Genomic DNA, 19,196 nt, shown 5'->3' with positions numbered 1-19,196 from the left:
ACATTGTTGTAAATCTGCTCTGCACTCTTTCCAGCTTCATAGCATCAGTAATGGTGTCCTGTACAACTGCGACATAACCTCCCTACTTCTGTACTCTTTGTCTGAGTTTCAGTGATGGAAAGGTAGGGCAGGTCAAGTGGATAGAGATTTGGAGTGATTGGTAGGTGTTGGGTGAGGGTTGTTGTTGAAGTGGATTAAGTGGACAGCCAAGGACTTATTTCCAAGGTGAAAATGGCTAATATAGGAGGGCATCAATTTAAGGTGACTGGAGGAAAGCAGAGAGGAATGTTAGAGGTAGTTTTTTTTATGGGGGGGTGGTAGAGGTAGAGACATTAGGGAGATTTATGCGACTCAGGCACACGGATGATAGAAACATGGAGGGAAGGGTTAGATTGATCTTAGAATAGGTTAAAAAGTTAGCACAGCATTGCTGGCCGAAGGGCCTGTACTGTGCCATGATGTTCTGTGTTCTGTGAAGTGGTTGGGGGAAGGGATGGGAAGCTGGATGCCATGAGTTTGGGGTGAGTGGATGTTAGAAATGACAGGTTGCGTAGTCATGGTTTTGGATCGGGTGCGTAAGAGTTGGTTGGGGGAGGAGATGGGGAGGTGGTTTGGGGTGGGTGGGTGGTTGTTGGTTCGGGTAGAGTCAGCTGAGATGGAGCATGGGGTGGAGTCATTAGCTGCCCAAAGCAAGGGTGTGTCCTATGTGGGACATTTCAGGAAATAGGGGCTCAGCATCACGAGCACACCACTCCCACCTGAACCTACCATTCCATTCCCTCCTGACAGTTGATGACCTGTGGCAGTGCCCCCTGACCCTTGTTGATCTGATCTGCTTCAGCTTCCAAGTTGCTCGTGGGATGGAGTTCCTTGCCTCAAGGAAGGTGAGTCCTCTGCAAGGTGGATGCAGGTTGTCGGGAAGCTGGGAGCTTGGAAGGGTTCGTAACCCCCTCCCTCTAGTGAGCACTGGTGGCCAGGGTGAAAGGAAGTGGTGTAGGAGATCCTTCTTCTCCCCGGAGGCATGGGAAAATAAATAAATAGTGCCAAAAAAGGAGGAATAAAGAGGTCGTGTCCATGGGCTATTCAGCAATCTAATAGCAGAGGGGAAGATGCTGTTCCTGAATTATTGAGTGTGTGTCTTCAGGATCCTGTACCTCCTACTCAATGGTAGTAATGAGGAGGTTTTAAAGATTAGCTTTATTTCTCACATGTACATCAAAACATACAGTGAAATGTGTTGTTTGCGTCATACAACCAACAAAGTCCGAGGATGTGCGGGCATAGCCCGCAAGTGTTAGAAGGTAGAACAGTACAGCACAGAAACAGGCCATTCAGTCCACAGCGTTGTGCTGAAGCAGCTAAAAAGTAAATCGAAAACTCTGAAATACTACTCCCTCCTACCTGCACCATGTCCATATCCCTCCATCTTCCTCACATCCACGTGCTTATCCAAACGTCTCTTAAAAGCCTCGAATGTATTTGCCTCTACCACCATGCCAGGCAGCGCAATCCAGGCATCCACCCCTCTCTGAGTAAAAATCTTACCCCTCACATCCCCCCTCATGTTCAATGCATACTCTCTGGTAATAGACGTTTCACCCCTAGGAAACAGATACTCTCTGTACACCATCTATATCCATGCCCCTCATAATCTAGTAAACCTCTATCTGACCTCCCCTCAGCCTCTGATGCTCCAGAGAAAACAACCCAAGTTTATCCAGCCTCTCACGATAGCATATGCCCTCTAACCCAGACGGCATCCTGGTAAACCTCTTCTTCACCCTTACCAAAACCTCAACATCCTTCCCATAGTGGGGCAACCAGAACTCTACACAACACTGCATACGTGGCCTAACCAGAGTTTTATAAAGTTGCAACAGAACCTCCTGACTTTTGAACTCAGTGCTTCAACTAATAAGAGCAAGCATTCCATAAGCCTTCTTAAGCACCTTGTCGACCTGTGTGGCCACTTTCAAGGAGTTATGAACTTGGATCCCTAGATCTCTCGGCTCAGCAACACTGTTAAGGATTTACCCTTACCAGTGTACTGTCTCCCTGCATTTCCCTATCGAGGTGCAACACCTCATGTTTATCTGGGTTAAACTCCATCTGCCATTTCTCAGCCCATATCTGCAACTGATCTATATCGTGCTGAATTCTTTGCCAGGCTTCTTCACCATTCACAGCTCCATCAGTCTTGGTATCACCCACAAACTTACCAACCCATCTTCTACATCATCCAGGTCATTTATAAACATTACAAACAGCAGAAGTTTCAGCACAGATTCCTGCAGAACTCCACTAACTACAGACTTCCAGCTCAAATAAGTCCCTTCAACCATTACCTCTGTCTTCTACCTGTAAGCCAGTTTGGAATCCAAACAGCCAATTTGCCACATATCCCATGCATATTAATCTTCTGGATTAGTCTACCTTGAGGGACTTTGTCAATTGCCTTAAAATCCAAGTAGGAAATATCCACTGCCTTACCCTCATCAATCTCTCTTGTCACCTTGTCAAAATACTCGAATCAAGTTGGTAAGGCACGACCTGCCACGCACAAAGCCATGCAGGCTCTCTCTAATTAGGCCATGGGTTTCCAAATGTTCGTATATCCTATCCCAAAGAATGTTCTCCAGCAATTTCCCTACATTGATCTGATACTCACTAGCCTATAGTCCTTGGATTTTCCCTTGTTCCCTTTTTAAGTATACCTTAGCTACTCATCCGTCCTCTGGGACCTCAGAGGACATGAAGGTATTGGTGAAGGGCCCAGCAATCTCATCTCTTGCCTTTTTCAATATTCTGGGGTAAATCCCATCAGGCCCTGGTGATTTATCCACCTTTATACTCATTAGGAGACCAAGGCTTCTGGTGCCAAATAGCATTCCAAAAACTTGCCAAACCTAATCCGTACATATTTAGAAAACGGAGTACCTGTATTGGAGTACCTGAAGCTGGGAGTGTGAGTATAAGACTTGTTTAAAGCCTCAGGTGAGAGGAGTGTTTGTCAGTGTCAGAGCCCTATAGAAGCCAGGAGAGAGAAGATGAAAGGAATAGATTCGGACAAGTCTGATCTTTTTCGACTGTGCAGACACATCAAATGTCAGCATCAGAGGCCTAACCTCAGCTGCAAATCAAACAAGGGTAGGCACGGGCAGAGCAGCCATTGTTTGAGTGTGCCAGTGATAGAGTGTGAAGGCTTTGACGTAACAGGCTTCGGCATGAACTACTGAAGGAACAGTTAAGAAGGGGCAACCCTTTTTTTTGATAGAGTTGTTGGGGTGGAATGTTCCTCCTGTCAGATGTGGGAATTCAGGATACCTGATGACTACACCTGTGGGAATGCACCCTACTTCTGCACCTGACTGCTCAGGTCAAGGAGTTAGAGCTGGTGTTGGATGTACTCAAGATCATTTGGGAGGCTGAAGATATTAGAGAGGAGACTTTTGAAGAGGTGTTCACAGCCAGAGTATAGGCTTTGTACAGTAGATGTGTGACCACCGGGAGAGGTAAGAGAATTAAAAGGTTAGGGCAGGGTTCCCCTGTGGCCATTCTACACAACAAGTTTACCCCTTTGGATACTGCTGGGGGGATGACCCACCAAATCACAGCAGCAGTGCCAGGCTGGTGGCCCGACAAGGAAGGGTAACTTGAGGGAGTGCAGTAGTTATAGCAGACTCGATAGTTAGGGGGACAGAAAGGAGATTCTCTGGTCATAAAGGAGACACCAGGATGGTGTGTTGCCTCCTGGGTGCTAGGGCCCATGATGTATCAGAGGGGCTGCAGGATATTCTCAAGGGGGAGGGGATCAGCCAGAGTTGGCACCAATGACTTTGGCAGGAAATGGGAAGAGGTCCTGCACAATGAGTATATGGAGTTAGGAAAGAGGCTGAAAAGAAGGACCTCCTAGGTAGTAATCTCCAGATTACTCCCACTGCCACGGGCCCGAGCAGGTAGAAATGGGCTGATAGCATGGATGAATGAGTGGCTGAGGAGATGGTGCAGGGGGCAGGGTTTCAAGTTCTTTGATCATTGGAACCTTTTCTGGGGAAGGATGGGTTGCACGTGAACTGAAGGGGAACCAGTATCCTGGCTGGAAAGTTTGCTGCTCCTGCTCAGGAGAGTTTAAACTAGGAGGCTGGGAACCAGGGCACCAGGTCAGTAAGGGAAGGGTTGGACCAGAAGGTAGGTGGCAGGGAAGGTATTGACAGCAAAATCAAATTAATGGTTATGATGGGTCAGATAGTTTGAAGGGTGTGTATTTTAATGCTAGGAGTATTATGGGTAAGGGCGATGAATTTAGAGCATGGATCAGTACATGGAATTACAATGTTGTAGCCATTACTGAAACTTGGTTGAGAAAGGGGCAGGAACAGGTGATTAATGTATCAGGCTTTCACAGTTTTAGTAAAGATAGAGGAGGTAAAAGAGAGGGTGGAGTTTCACTACTACTCAGGGACAATATCACAGCTGCACTCAGGGGAGATGTAGTGCAGGGGTCAGACACTGAGTCCATTTGGGTGGATCTCAGGAATGGGAAGGGTACAATCACACTGATGGGTGGCACTACAGATCCCCTAATAGCCACTGGGACATTGAGGAACAGATATGTAATCAGATTAAGGAAATGTGTAAAAATAACAAGGTTGTTGTCATGGCGGATTTCAACTTAGCTAATATAAACTGGGACCTTCTTAGTGTAAGGGGTTTAGATGGGGCTGAATTTGTTAAGTGTATCCAGGAAGGTTTCTTAAGTCAATATCTGGACTGAGCAATGAGAGGAGAGTCTGTACTGGACCTGGTGTTCGTAATGAGCCTGGCCAGGTGACTGACCTTTCAGTGGGTGAACAGTTAGGGAACAGTGACCACAACTCCTCAACTTTCAAGATAGCTATCGAGAAGGATAGGTGTGGTCCTTGTGGGAGAACTTTAAATTGGAGTAGGGCAAATTACAAGGGCAATAGGCAGGATCTAAGAAGCGTTAATTGGGAACACCTTTTTATTGGCAAGTCCACATCAGACGTGTGGAAGGTGTTTAGAGACAATTACACTGAAAGTTATGTTCCTGTTAGAAGGAAGGAAGGACAGGAATAGGGAGAAACCTTGAATGTAAAGAGAGGTTATTACAAGAGGCAAGGGACAAGATTGCTCGGCCCTTGACCAGTATCTTTGTGTCCTCTCTAGCCACGGGGACTGGCAAGTGGCTAATTTAAGAGGGGAACAAAGGAAGAGAGCGCCTGAGAGCTATAGACTGGTGAGTCTCACGTCAGTTGTAGAGAAATTCTTAGGAATAGGATATAATGAGCTAGAGGTCTGTAAGGAAGATGGAGGGGTATGGACATGGTGTAGGTAGAAAGGATTAGTGTTTGGCTGTTTTTGACAATAAAAAAACTTGAAATTACAACAAAAATATAAATAAAAAAGGAAGATTGAATTAATTAAGTATTGCAAGAAGAGAGGAAAAAATACTGAGTGTGGTGATTGTGGGTCATTGTCCATTCAGAGATCTGAACAAGCTCCTTATAGAGGCAGGAATTGAACCCGGGCCATTGGTGCCGTAAAGCATTACATTAACTGTTACGCTGCCATGCTGCCAAACCTCTTTCCCACCCACATCCATCACCCACATATTCCTCCCTCCAATTCCCATCCCCATCTTCTTCCCCTTATTTCGTGGTCCACTGTCTTCTCCTATCAGATTCCATCCTTCTCAGCCCTTTGCCTCTTCCACCCATCAGCATTTCCACTCTCTCTCCTCCATCTGCCTATCACCCCTTCCCAATCAGCCCTTCCTTCTCCAGTCCAGAGAACCTAATTTGAAACAACAGTTGGCCATTTCCCCCACCCCCACAGACTGTAACACACGAGGGTCTGCAGATGCTGGAAATCCAGAGCGACACACACAAAATGCTGGAGGAACTCAGCAGGTCAGGCAGCGTCTATGGAGAGGAATAAACAGTCAATGTTTGGGGCTGAAACCCTTCATCAGGAATGGAAAGGAAGGCCCGAAATGTCGGCTATTTATTGCTCTCCTGTAGGTGCTGCCTGATCTGCTGAGTTCCTCCAGTATTTTGTGTGTGTTGTTCCCCCAGAGATGCTCCTGCTCTGAGTTCCTCCAGTGTTTTGTGTTCAAAGTTCAAGGTAAATTTATTGTGCATTTATGTCCAACCCTGAGATTCATTTTTTTGCAGGCATTCACAGTAAATACTAAGAAACAAAAAAAGCAAGCAAAATAATAGTAAATAAATTATCAATAAATATCACAAACATGAGATGAAGTGTCCTTGAAAAGGGGTGTATAGGTTGTGGGAATGGTTCAGTGATAGGTTGAGTGAAGTTATTCCCTTTGCGCTGCTGAAGTTTTCTGTGATAAATCAGAGCCTTTCAATGGGTTGGCACAGATACTGGGCTGAACAGTCTCATTCTGGATATGGAATGATTTCATTCTGTCCGTGTGATCTCACAGACATGCAGAATTCATTGGCAGCGGGAAAGAGTGTTCCTAACACAGGAAGGGAATATGAAATGTGTTTCCCACTCCACAACTGCGACAACACTTCAAAAAGTGCTTTGGGATGTCCTGAGGCCATGAAAGGTGCTAAAGATAATCTTCCTTTCAACCTCTTCTTCCTTTCCTCTTCTTTCCTGTTGTTCTGGGAGGGATCCTGAGCCCTGTGTGTTCCTTAGTCTCAGGGCTGCGCTGCCCCACATTGGCTCTGCACTGCCCCCTGCTGCTGGTTGCACTGCCCTGCAGCGGAGTCCGAACGCTGGGATCCAGGCAGGCTGACGGACGGAGAGGGACAGGGACAGATAGAGTGGTGGGCAGCAGCATTGGTGTATTAGATCCCAACTGCCCAGAATCAAAATCAGAATCAGGTTTATTATCACTGACTTGCATTGTGAAATCTGTGGTTTGGTAGCAGCAGTGACATGGGCGCCACGGTACCATAGCGTGACACTGTTACAGCTTGGGGAGTCAGTCCGGCGTCCTCTGTAAGGAATCTGTTCATCTCCCCATGATTGCATGGGTTTCTGCCGGGTGCCCTGGTTTCCTCCAACACTCTACAGATGTGCCCGTTAGTAGGTTAATTGTAAATAGCCCCATGAGTTGGTTAGGTTAAGTGGGTGGTTGCTGATGGAGCACTCGTTAGGCCAGATGGGTCTGTTCCATGCTGGATCTCTAAATAAAATATCCATCAGATTTCGGAACAGATACCAAAACCATGAAGACCACCTCACTATTTTTGTTCTGGTTTTGCAATATTTAATATCTAATTATATTCTTACTGTAATTTATAGTAATTATTATGTATTTGACTGGACTGCTGCTGCAGACCATGAGCCATAAGACATGGGAGAAGAATTATAGTACAGTGCAGAAGTCTTAGGCACATAGGTATAGCTGGGGAGCCTAAGACTTTTGCACAGTGGAGCGGAGAGCACAGGCAGCATCTGTGGGAAGACAGTCTCTAATCTGGTGACCATTTCAGCCCAGCTGACTTCCTGTTCCTAACGTACGACTTCCCAGGGTTACAGGAGGTGAAGGTGGATCCATGGGTGGCATACCTGTCATTGTTGGGATGGGTGGGGTGTGGGTGATAGATGCTGGGGACTGAGTGGCTGGGGTGATAAGTAGGTGATCATGAGTGCTGGTTAGGTGGTAGGAGGGTGCTACGTGGGTGAGTGACAGAGTCTGCGTTGGTGATGTGTGCTGGCACTAGGTCAGGGGTGGGGTTCCACGATCAGGATTCCCAGTGGCCCTGAAGACTGCGCTGAGTGACAGCCATTGTTTGCAGTGTATTCACAGGGACCTGGATGGCTGGGTGATGGCTGGTGTGTGAACTGTATTCACAGGGACCTGGGTGGTTGAGTGCTGGGGGCTGGGTGATGGTTTTAGGTGGGTGCTGGGTGATGGCTGGTGTGTGAACTGTATTCACAGGGACCTGGGTGGTTGAGTGCTGGGGGCTGGGTGATGGTTTTAGGTGGGTGCTGGGTGATGGCTGGTGTGTGAACTGTATTCACAGGGACCTGGGTGGTTGAGTGCTGGGGGCTGGGTGATGGTTTTAGGTGGGTGCTGGGTGCTGATCGATGGCCGGTGTGTGCAGTGTATTCACAGGGACCTAGCTGCTCGCAACATCCTCCTCTCTGACAACAACGTGGTGAAGATCTGTGACTTTGGCCTCGCGAGAGACATCTACAAGGACCCTGACTACGTGAGGAAGGGCAATGTGAGTTCTCAAACCTGACATAGCCAGCTGCTCCTTCCCATGGGGCCACTGAGTGGGGACAGCAGAAATAGTCCAACACATCCATCTGGCCTTTTTCCCATCTATACCAATCCCTCTGCCCACATTGGAGTTGTATTCCTCTACCCCAATCTTTTTTATAGAAACATAGAAAACCTACAGCACACTACAGGCCCTTCGGCCCACAAAGCTGTACTGAACATGTCCCTACCTTATGGCAGTGAACCTTACCATGAACCGAGGGTCTGTGAGCCCCAGGTTGGAAACCTTGTCAATTTCAGTGTCTAAGTGTCTCTTAAACCTTGGTGAGGGGTTAAGGTTTATGTTATGGGATGTTTCCTAAAGTGAGGAAATCTAGGACCAGCGGGCACAACCTCAGAATAGAGGGACATCCATTTAGAATTTCTTTAGCCAGATGTCGGAGGTCACCTTACACAGGAGAATCCTGAGAAGGTCAATCCATGATTTTTAGCCTACAGCTCACATCCAGTTGCACTGGTGACCAGCCCACCCCACTGACCTTGGCCTAAAAGACAGAGCCAGATGGGGGTACGGCACAGAAACAGGCCCTTTGGACTATCACCTTCATACTGATGTTTTTTTCTCATCTAAGTTGTGGATGTGGGATCAATTTCAACATTTAAGGGAAATTTGGATAGGTACATGGATAGGAAGGGTATGGAAGGCTGTAGTCCAGGAGCAGGCCTGTGGACACATTAACAGTTTGGCAAGGACTAGATGAGCCAAAGCCTGTTTCTCTGCTGCAGCGTTCTATGACTCTGTGCCGTTGGCACATATTAGGGCCGCATTCCTCTGTACGTCAGTCTCTAAATGCTAAAACACAGTGACAGTATCTGATTTTGTGGTCTCCTCTGGCAGCAAGTTCCAGCTATCACCTTCTCAGTTGCCAAATCTGTAGCATGGAAAAAAAAATTTCACTATCTATGTTATCCATGCCTCTCATAATCTTTCCAGTCCTCTGTTATAACTGTAAACCAATTTTCTGGTTTCCCTCTATTGATGTCACAGGTCGGCCCTTGCTTGGGTAACAAGTAACTCACACCACGTACTGATGTAAAAAACCTCTCTCTGCTCATTAAAAAAAATGATAGGGTTCAGTATAGCCAGAACACCTCAGATCCTCACTCGCAGTTGCAAACTCTACCTTGTACAAACTCCTTACGGACAGCACTGGGAATTGAATCTGGGTTGCTGTAACTGTAATAGCATTACGCTTACCACTATGTGACCATGCTACCCCATTTTACTGAATGGGAGAGCAGGCACAAAACAGCCGAATGGCCTTGTCCTGCTTCTTTCCTTATGTACAATGTTTAAGTTTTACCTGAGCTATTTTGTATGGTTGGAGAGAGCAGGGTGGGCTTTACTCTATAACGTTAACTGAGGAGAGTTTACCTGTGATTCCTGTGTGGTGGGAGAGAGCAGGATGGGCTTTACTCTGTATAACTGAGAAGTTCAAGATGTAAACATTCAATGGCATAGATAAGAAGAAACTATTGAACTCATTTTTTTTAATTTCTAAGTATACTGTATTTATAAAATAGTTCTAAAATGTATACAGAGCAGTGATGTTCCCAATTCTGAGTAACGGTTATTCAAACATTTTTAAAAGCTTATCTTTATTTGTCACATGTACATCAAAACATACAGTGAAATGTATTATTTGTGTCAAAAACCACTGCAGTCTGTGGTTGTGCTGGGGGCAGCCTGCAAGTGTCACCAGGATTCCGGCGCCAACATAACATGCCCACAACCCACTGACCCGAACCTGAACTTGTATGGAATGTGGATGAAACTGGAGCATCTAAGGATACCCACTCTGTCATTGGGAGAACGTACAAACCTTTTGTCTATAAATTTATACCTCCTGTGTATCATTCACATACCTCCATTCCGTAAGAATAAAAGGATATAGGTAGGAAATTAAGGCTGAGAGGAAAATTGGATCAACCCCACGATGAGATGGCGGAGCAGACTCAATGGGGCAAATGGTCCAGTTCTACTCCTATATCTTATGGTCTAAGACCTTAAGACATAGCAGCAGAATTATGCCATTTGGCCCATCGAGTCTTCTCCATCATTTCATCATGCCTGATTTATTATCCCTATCAACCCCATTCTCCTGCCTTCTCCCTGTAATCTTTAATGCCCTGAGGAATGAAGAATCTATCAATCTCTGCTTTAAATGTACTCAATAGTATGGCCACAAGCCATCCATGGCAATTAATTCCACAGATTCAGCACTCTCGGGCAAAAGATATTCCTCCTCATCTCTGTCCTTTTATTCTGTGCTTTGTATTGACCCTTCCATGGTGTTTAAGGGAATCTGGAGATTAAGTGAATTCCTTTCATTTTCAGCAGTTTATCTAAATGTCACATCATCTCCATCAAACTGTTTGCTTCCACTACTAGTCCCGGTAACCATTCCAGGCACCTACCGCTCTCTGTGTAAAAAAAAACATTTACGCCTCATTTCACCTTTAAGCTTACCTTCTCTAACCTTAAAAAGCATATCCTCTAGTTTGTGACATTTCTACCATGGGGAAAAGATCCTGATCCTATTTCTGCCTCTCATAATGGTATAAATCAATTTCAGTTTCAAATTCTCAAAGTCAAGTTCAGCTCAAATTCTTTTTGGCTTTTACGTTAGTTTGGGATGTGCTCAAGAGTGAATGGCTGGTTGTAACTCCCACTTTCCCTCCTTTGCTCAAGGCTCGTCTCCCGCTAAAGTGGATGGCTCCGGAAAGCATCTTTGATAAAGTCTATACCACCCAGAGCGACGTATGGTCGTTTGGCGTGCTGCTGTGGGAAATCTTCTCTCTAGGTGAGGGGGCCGTCCTGCCGCTCTGCTCTCGGTGCTGCTCTCCAGTGTTTTGTCGGTGGAGGAACAAGCTGGACCAGGACTACAGTCATGCCACTCAGGGACTTGGGACTTTTTATCTACTTTTTCCTTTGTGACTGTATTTTTTGCTGAAATCTTAACCATATATGCATTGTGCTGTTGGTAATGTATGTTGCACCTTGGTCCCAGAGGAATGCTGTTTTGTTTGACTATATTCATGCAACTTGCTTTTGGTCATTACGCCGTAGGTGCTTAGAGCAGCAATGAAGGTCCTCCATCTCTGGCGGTGTTCATGGCTTCCTTTATTGTGTCAGTAGCTTCCTCTCAGTTTTCACTACTGTCAGTCATGCAAGTTCTGGATAGAGACTCAGTAATACCGTCACATATTGCTGTTTCCATAACAGTTTTGTCTTACTAGTCAGGATTGTTAGCCTGGAGCTGAACCCCCGAACCTGGAGGACCAGTGGACCACTCTTCATCAGGGCTCTACCCTCTGACCTGTTTAGCATGGGTAACCCTATCAAGAGCCAAAGCATAAAACCAGCCAGCATTGAGGCACGCAAGCCTCTCCAGGTCATTGAGGCATGTGAGCCTCCAAACTACAACAGGATTGTGGTCCTCATGAAAGATACTCATGTATGGTTCAATGATAATTAAACTTGAACTTGAATCTTCCCCTCCTGTTTACCTTGTTAGTACCAGACTGATCACCCCTCTCATTGCAGGTGTCTCTCCCTATCCTGGAGTCCAGATCAATGAGGAGTTTTGCCAGCGACTGAGGGAAGGAACTAGGATGAGGGCTCCAGAATATGCAACAGAAGAAATGTAAGATGTCTTTTCCCCACCCCTGTGATCCTGCAGCCAAGAGTTAAATTCCAATGGTGTTTTGTCTAGGTTTACCCATGAACACTCTCAGGGGTTTAGTGGTTTAATGTGACATTTACTGAGGTGATTAAATGTTAGTTTTATTTGTCACATTGAAACATAAAGTGAAATGTGTTGGTGCATCAGAGGATGTGCTGGGGCAGCCGTAAGTGTTGCCATGTTTGTGGTGCCAACACAGTATGCCACAACTTACTAACCCTAACCTGCACATCTTGGGATGTGGGAGGAAACCGGAGCACCTGGAAGTCACAGAATGAAAGTACAAACACCGTACAGACAGCAATTGTTTAACACCTCACAGAATCAGGTTTATTTTACTGATGAATGTCACTGTTTTGCTGAAAGACTACTATAAATTGCAATAAGAATATATTATATATTTTCATCATCATCAAATAGATTGAGTCATAGAAACTCCAGCATAGAAACAGGCTCTTTGGCCCATCTGGTCTGTGCAAATACATTACTCTGTCTAGTCCCATCAACCCGTAGTCGACCATACCTATCCAGATTTCTCTTAAATGTTGAAATCAACCTTGCATCCATCACTTCCACCGGCAGCTCATTCCACACTCCCACCACCCTCTGAGTGAAGAAGTTCCCGCTCATGTTTCCCTTAAATATTTCACCTTTCACCCTTGACCCATGACTCTAGTTGTAGATTCACCCAATCTCAGTGGAAAAAGTCTGCTTACGTCTACTCTATCTATACCCCTCATAATTTTGTATACCTCTATCAGATCTCCTCTCAGTCTCTTATGCTCCAGGGAATAAAGTCCTAACCTATTCAGCCTTTTGCTATAACTCAGGTCCTCAAGTCCCAGCAATATCCTTGTAAATTTTCTCTGTACTCTTTCAATCTTATTGATATCTTTTCTGATGGTAAAACTGCTGAACTCCAAATTAGGCCACACCAGTGTCTTACACAATTTCAACATAACATCCCGGCTCCTGTACATTGATTTCTGAAGGCCACTGTACGAAAGCTTTCTTTACGATCCAATCTATCTGTGTTGCCAACTTTTAAGGAATTATGGACCTGTATTCCCAGATCCCTCTGTTCAACCGCAGTCCTCAAAACCCTACCGCACACCTTGTAAGACCTAAGCTGGTGGTCCTCCCAAAATGCAACACCTCACACCTGTCTGCATTAAATTCCATCTACCATATTAACCCATTTCAGCAGTTGGTCTAGATACCACTTTGATGGTCTTCTTCGCTGTCCACTACACCCCCAATCTTAGTGTCATCTGCAAATATGCTGATCTAGTTAACACACACAAAATAGTTTGTGTCTGTTGCTTTGGATTTCCAGCATCTGTACAGTGTTTTGTGTTTGTCCCAATCAACACTTGTCAGATCTTTTCTGATACCATCAAAATTGGCCTTTCTCCAATTTAGAATTTCAACCCACAGACCTGACCTATCCTTTTCCACAATTACCTTGAAACTAATGAGATTTTAATCATCAGATGCAAAGTGTTTCACTACACAAACTTCAATCACCTGCCTATCTCATTCCCTGATGAATGAATGAAAAAAAAGAAGAAAAGAGGGAGTGTGACAAGGGAACAAAAAAGTGAGGTAGTGTTCAGGGTTTATTGTCTGTTCAGAAATCTGACAGCAGACGGGAAGTTGTTCTAAGTCATTGAGTGTGGGCCTTTGGGCTCCTGTACCTTTCTCTGATGGTAGCAATGAAAAGAGGGCATGCCCTTGGTGATGGCAGTCCTTAATGACAGTTATCACTTTTTTGAGTCATCACCTTTTGAAGATGCTGGGGAGCCTAATGCCCAAGGTGGAGCTAGCTGAGTTGCAGCATTTTCCAATCCTGTACATATGCAACCAGTTAGAATGCTGTCCACCCGAGAGTCTTTGCTGACCTACAAATAGAACATGAGATTTTGTGGATGCTGAAAACCTTGAGAACAGTGGAGGAACCCAGCAGGTCATGTGGCAAAGGTGGAAGTGTGTAGTGCTATTGATAGGAATAACGTTGAGTCCTGTGTAAAATCCATCAGTCGCGACTGCCAGATTATTAAAGGGGAATTTGATGTGTGTAGTGCTATTGATAGGAATAACGTTGAGTCCTGTGTAAAATCCATCAGTCGCGACTGCCAGATTATTAAAGGGGAATTTGATGTGTGTCGTGTTATTTATAGGAATAACATTGAGTACTATGTAAAATCCAGCATAGAGTCATAAAAAGGTACTGCACAGAAACAGGCCATTTGGCCCATCTGCTCTGTGCCAAACCATTTAATCTGTCTACTCCCATCAATTTGCACCTGATCCACACCCCTGCCATCCACGTACCTATCGAAACTTCTCTTGGCTGTTGAAATCGAGCTCACTCGTTTCACACTCTCACCACCCTCTGAGTGAAGAAGCTCCCCCTCAGGTTCCCCTTCAACATTTCACCTTTCATACTTCACCAGTCACCTCTAGTTCTATTCTGCACTGAGTGACGATTGACGGCCGGTGTGTGCAGTGTAATCACAGGGACCAAGCTGCCCACAGCATCCTCCTCTCTGACAACACTTAACCTAAGGCCTCTAGTTCACCCAACCTCAGTGGGAAAAAAACCTTAGATTTACCCTTCATAATATTGTGTACCTCTATTAGATCTCCTCTCATTCTCTTACACTCTAGGGATTAAAGTTCTAATTTATTCAACCTTTTCCTATAATCAGGTCCTCAAGTCCCCAAAACATCCTTGTAACTTTCTCCATACCCTGTCAATCTTATTGATATCTTTCTTGTAGGTAGGTGATTACAGCTGCACATAATACTGCAAATTTGGTCTCACTAATGTCTTATACAATTTCAACAGAACATCACAACTCCTGTACTCAGAACCTTAGTCCATAAGATATAAGACATAGGAGCAGAGTTAAGCCATTTGGCCTGTTGAATCTGCTCTGCTATTCTATCATGGCTGATTTATTATCCCTTTCAATGTCATTCTCGTGCCTTCTCCCTGTAGCCTTTGACACCCTGACTAATCAAGAACCTGTTAACCTCCTCGTTTAAATATACCCAATGACTTGGTCTACACAGGCATCTGTGGCAATGAATTCCACAGATTCACCACCATCTGGCGAAATAAATTACTCCTCATCTCTGTTTTAAATGGACATCCCTCTATTTTGAAGCTGTGCCCTCTGGTCCTAGACTCCCCTACTTCAGGAAAGATCCTCTCCACATCCACTCTTTCTAGCCTTTCCCTATAACCATTACTGCATACATTAACTGTAAACCATCACCTGTTCGTTCACTGACCAGGAAGTTTAACTTTCTTGAAACTCTTTAATCAGCAGATGACCAACTGATGATGATCTTCTTTCCCCTAGCTATCGCATCATGCTGAACAGCTGGCAAGGAGATCCAAAGGACAGACCAACCTTCTCTGACCTGGTGGAGATACTTGGGGACCTGCTGCAAGCTAACGTGCAACAGGTGAGACCCTGGGCTTGTACAGGCTCAGCCCAACACACACTGCACCATCAGCTCCTGAAGTAATTGTAAGTCATATATACAGAAAGGTGCCTGAAAAGGGCTAGTGACATCATGAAGGATCTCACCCACCCTGCTGATGGACTGTTTGCTCCACTCCCATCAGGAAGGAGGCTACGTAGCATCCACACCAGGACCACTAGATCAAAACCTCCCCCCACTAACCCAACCCCCCACTCTCACCACCACTATTTTATAATTTCCTGTCATCAACTTTATGTACAGACACTCCAGTACCTAGTGTCATTTTATGGACATATAAGTTATCTAATGTATTATATTCATTGTGTTCTTTATCTTATTGCGTTTTTGTGTGCTGAATTAGATCCAGAATAACAATGGTTCTCCTTTACACTTATGTACTGAAGAATGGCAATAATTAATCTTGGATCTTGAATGATCTGATCTGTATGAACAGTATGCAAGATTAGCTTTTCACTGCATCCTGCACCTTGTACTGAAAGGGTTCTGTGACTGTGAAGGGTGCCATGTGTACTCAAGGGTGTCTGTTTCTCCAGGATGGTAAGGATTACATTCCCCTCAGTGTGCTGCAGGCCACCGAAGGAGATCTGGCCTTCTCCCATTTCCATTCATCCCTGGCTCGAGGGGCTGCCGAGGTGTCTGAATCCAGGATACGATGTGACAGTATAAGACCACGGTAAGCAATCGTGAAGTTTGCACTTTCTTCTGTTTCAGACATCTCCCTGTCCAAGGTCAATCCACTCAGTTCCTCTCCCAGAGCAGTCTCAGCCATTCCCACATTTTTTTTATATGCAAAACTTTTCCAAGTGTCGTCACTTGTCATAGTGGAGAGGCTTGTGAGTTCCTGAGATCCTAAATGTGATGTCATCTGGAGCTTAGCTCCTGATAGGGTCACCCATAGTGATAAGGTCAAAGGGGGGTTCCATACAAAGATCAATCAAACTAAGACGTCATCAGTGGAGCTGGTGGGAGATGATGACACATCACAACTACAGTGCAGGTAGAGGAAGCCTGTAGTAGTGAAGGGTCCCTTGTCATCTTACATTCCATGCCACTGGACCCTGACCTTGATCTATCCATAAGGCCATAAGATATAGCAGCAGAACTAGACCATTTGGCCCATCGAGTCTATGTCACCATTTCATCATGGCTGGTCCAATTTTCCTCTCAGCCCCAATCTCCTGCCTTCTTGTATCCCTTCATGCCCTGACCAATCAAAAATCTAACAACCTCTGCCTTAAGTATACATAAAGACTTATCCTCCACAGTTGCCTGTGGCAAAGAATTCCACAGATTCACCATTCTCAGTTAAGGACTTGTGCATCAGCCTCCCCATGTTAAACAAAGTTACGCACAGGCGTTCTTCATTGAGGGAATAACCCCTTGTGAGAACAGTATACTCAATTTGAGCCATCACACTACTGTATACAAAAATGTATTCAGATAATGACAATATCAATATAATTGTGGCCAAAGGGTTTGTACTGTGCTGTACTGTTCTGTGTAATATCACAGTGATACACTATTAGACAGTATACAGGACTTCATAAAACACACTGTTTACAGTTTCATATCAAAATATGGTTATAAGAGTCCGAGTCTTATTGAGTCTGCCATTCCATCATGGCTTATTTATTTTCCCTCTCAACCCCATTCTCTTGCCTCCTTCCTGTAACATTTGATGCCCTGACTAACCAAAAACCTATCAACTTTCAAGTATACCCAATGATTTGGCTTCTACAGCCATCTATGGCAATAAATTATCTTAGAAAATTAGATGGCTATGGTTAAGCCTAGGTAGTTCTAAGGTAAGTACAGTCCATGTTCGACAAAGCTTTGGGGGCTGAAGGGCCTGTATTGTGCTGCAGGTTTTCTGTGTTCTATGAATTCCACAAATTCACTACATCCAGCTAAAGAAATACCTCCTCATCTCTGTTCTAAATATTCATTCCTCTATTCTGAGCTTGTGCTCTCTAGTGCTGGACTCCCCCACTATAGGAAACACCCTCTCCACATCCACTCTATCTAGGCCTTTCAATATTCCTTAGGTTTCATGAGATCCCCTCTGATTCTTCTGAACTCCAATGAGTACAGGCCAAATCCATCTAATGCTCTGGATATGTTAATCCTTGGACTTTGATACATCACCAGGGAAGCGGCCTGGTCGAGGGAAGTGCCTGGTGTGAAAAGTGCTAGTCTTTGGCTCGAGAATCTTCGGCGAGGAGACTACGCCGGGCACAATTGGAGAGGGTGAAGACATGACCACTAAGCTGATTCAGTGTGCTATGTGCATGATGTGGGAGGTCAGGGACATTGATGGTGCCCTGGCTGCTACAGCTGTGGAAAGTGTATCCAGATTCAGCTTCTGAAGGAGCATGTTGCAGCACTGAAGAAAGAACTGGATGACCTCAGGTTTATCCGCGAGAACGAGAGTTTTCTGGACAGAACCTACAGTGAGGTCGTTATACCGAGGATACCGGAAGAGAGAAGGAGGGGGCGACGATGAGGAAGGAAAGGATGCTTGAAGTACAGGAGACCCCGAGGGATGTACCTCTCATAAACAGGTTCACCCTCTTGGAAGCTGTCAGAACAGAAGATACTGCCAGTCTGAGAGACGGACAGGTCTGTGAGTCAAAAATTGATGCAGAAGCAGAGCCGAGGAGTCAGACATCAGGAAGAGCCATGGTAGTAGGGGACTCCATAGTAAGAGGTACAGAAAGGGGTTTCTGCGGCAACAGGTGAGATTTAAGGATGGTGTGTTGCCTCCCTGGTGCTAGGATCCAGGACATCACGGACCGATTGCAGGGAATCCTCAAGGGTGAAGGTGAACAGCCGGAAGTGGTAGTGCACGTCGGCACAAATGACATCGGGAAGAAGAGGGAGGACATTCTGCAGCAGGACTTAAGAGAACTCGGAAGAAGGCTGAAAAGTAGGACTTCCAGGGTGGTTATCTCTGGTTTGCTTCCAGTTCCTCATGCTGGAGAGGGCAGGAACAGGGAGATAATGGATCTGAATGTGTGGCTGAGGAACTGGTGCAGGAAGCAAGGATTTACATTCTTGGAGCACTGGGATCTGTTTTGGGGTAGGGATGAATTGTACAAAAGGGATGGGTTGCACCTCAATAGGCGGGGGACCAGCATTCTGGCAGACAGGTTTGCCACTGCAACACGGATGTGTTTAAACTAAGTAGTGGGGGGGGGGGGGGGGGGAGGGGAGGGGATGAACTGGAAATATAAGGATGGAGTTAAAGGGAAAGTGAAAATAAGAAAAGTTAAAAAGGACAACAGAATCAATGGAGCAGAAAGCTCAAGAAGAGATCGTACAGTACGGCCAAGTGAAATAGGAATTAATATGAAAGGTGAGGGAAGTAATGAATTACAAGTATTATATATGAATGCACGAAGTATAAGAAATAAAGTAGATGAGCTTGAGGCTCAGTTGGAAATTGGCAAGTACAATGTTGTGGGAATAACAGAGACATGGCTTCAAGCGGACAGGGCCTGGGAAATGAATATTCAAAGATATACATCTTATCGAAAGGACAGAGGGGGTGGGGTGGCTCTGTTGGTGAGGAATGATAGTCAGTCCCTTGTGAGGGGGGACATAGAAACAGGGGATGTAGAGTCAGTATGGATAGAACTGAGAAATTCTAAGGGTAGAAAGACCCTAATGAGAGTTACCTATAGGCCCCCAAACAGTAGTCT

At 45.3% G+C, this 19,196-nt stretch overlaps 1 protein-coding gene across 7 annotated transcripts in view; it reads left to right on the top strand.

The window, feature by feature from the left end:
* The window catches only part of flt4 (fms related receptor tyrosine kinase 4), a 271,100-nt gene that overhangs the window by 233,389 nt on the left and 18,515 nt on the right, over window positions 1-19,196 (top strand). For all 7 annotated transcript variants that reach the window (XM_059990711.1, XM_059990708.1, XM_059990707.1 and 4 more), the window contains 6 exons: window positions 790-884; window positions 8,109-8,231; window positions 10,983-11,094; window positions 11,838-11,937; window positions 15,348-15,453; window positions 16,029-16,168. In XM_059990711.1, coding sequence (XP_059846694.1) covers window positions 790-884; window positions 8,109-8,231; window positions 10,983-11,094; window positions 11,838-11,937; window positions 15,348-15,453; window positions 16,029-16,168 — 676 coding nt within the window. The remainder of the gene's footprint in view (window positions 1-789; window positions 885-8,108; window positions 8,232-10,982; window positions 11,095-11,837; window positions 11,938-15,347; window positions 15,454-16,028; window positions 16,169-19,196) is intronic.

The sequence above is a fragment of the Hypanus sabinus genome, chromosome 15 (genome assembly GCF_030144855.1).
Source record: "Hypanus sabinus isolate sHypSab1 chromosome 15, sHypSab1.hap1, whole genome shotgun sequence".
Lineage (NCBI taxonomy): Eukaryota > Metazoa > Chordata > Chondrichthyes > Myliobatiformes > Dasyatidae > Hypanus > Hypanus sabinus.
The sequence above is the reverse complement of the archived record's forward strand: the minus strand, read 5'-3'. Positions and strand labels throughout refer to the sequence as shown.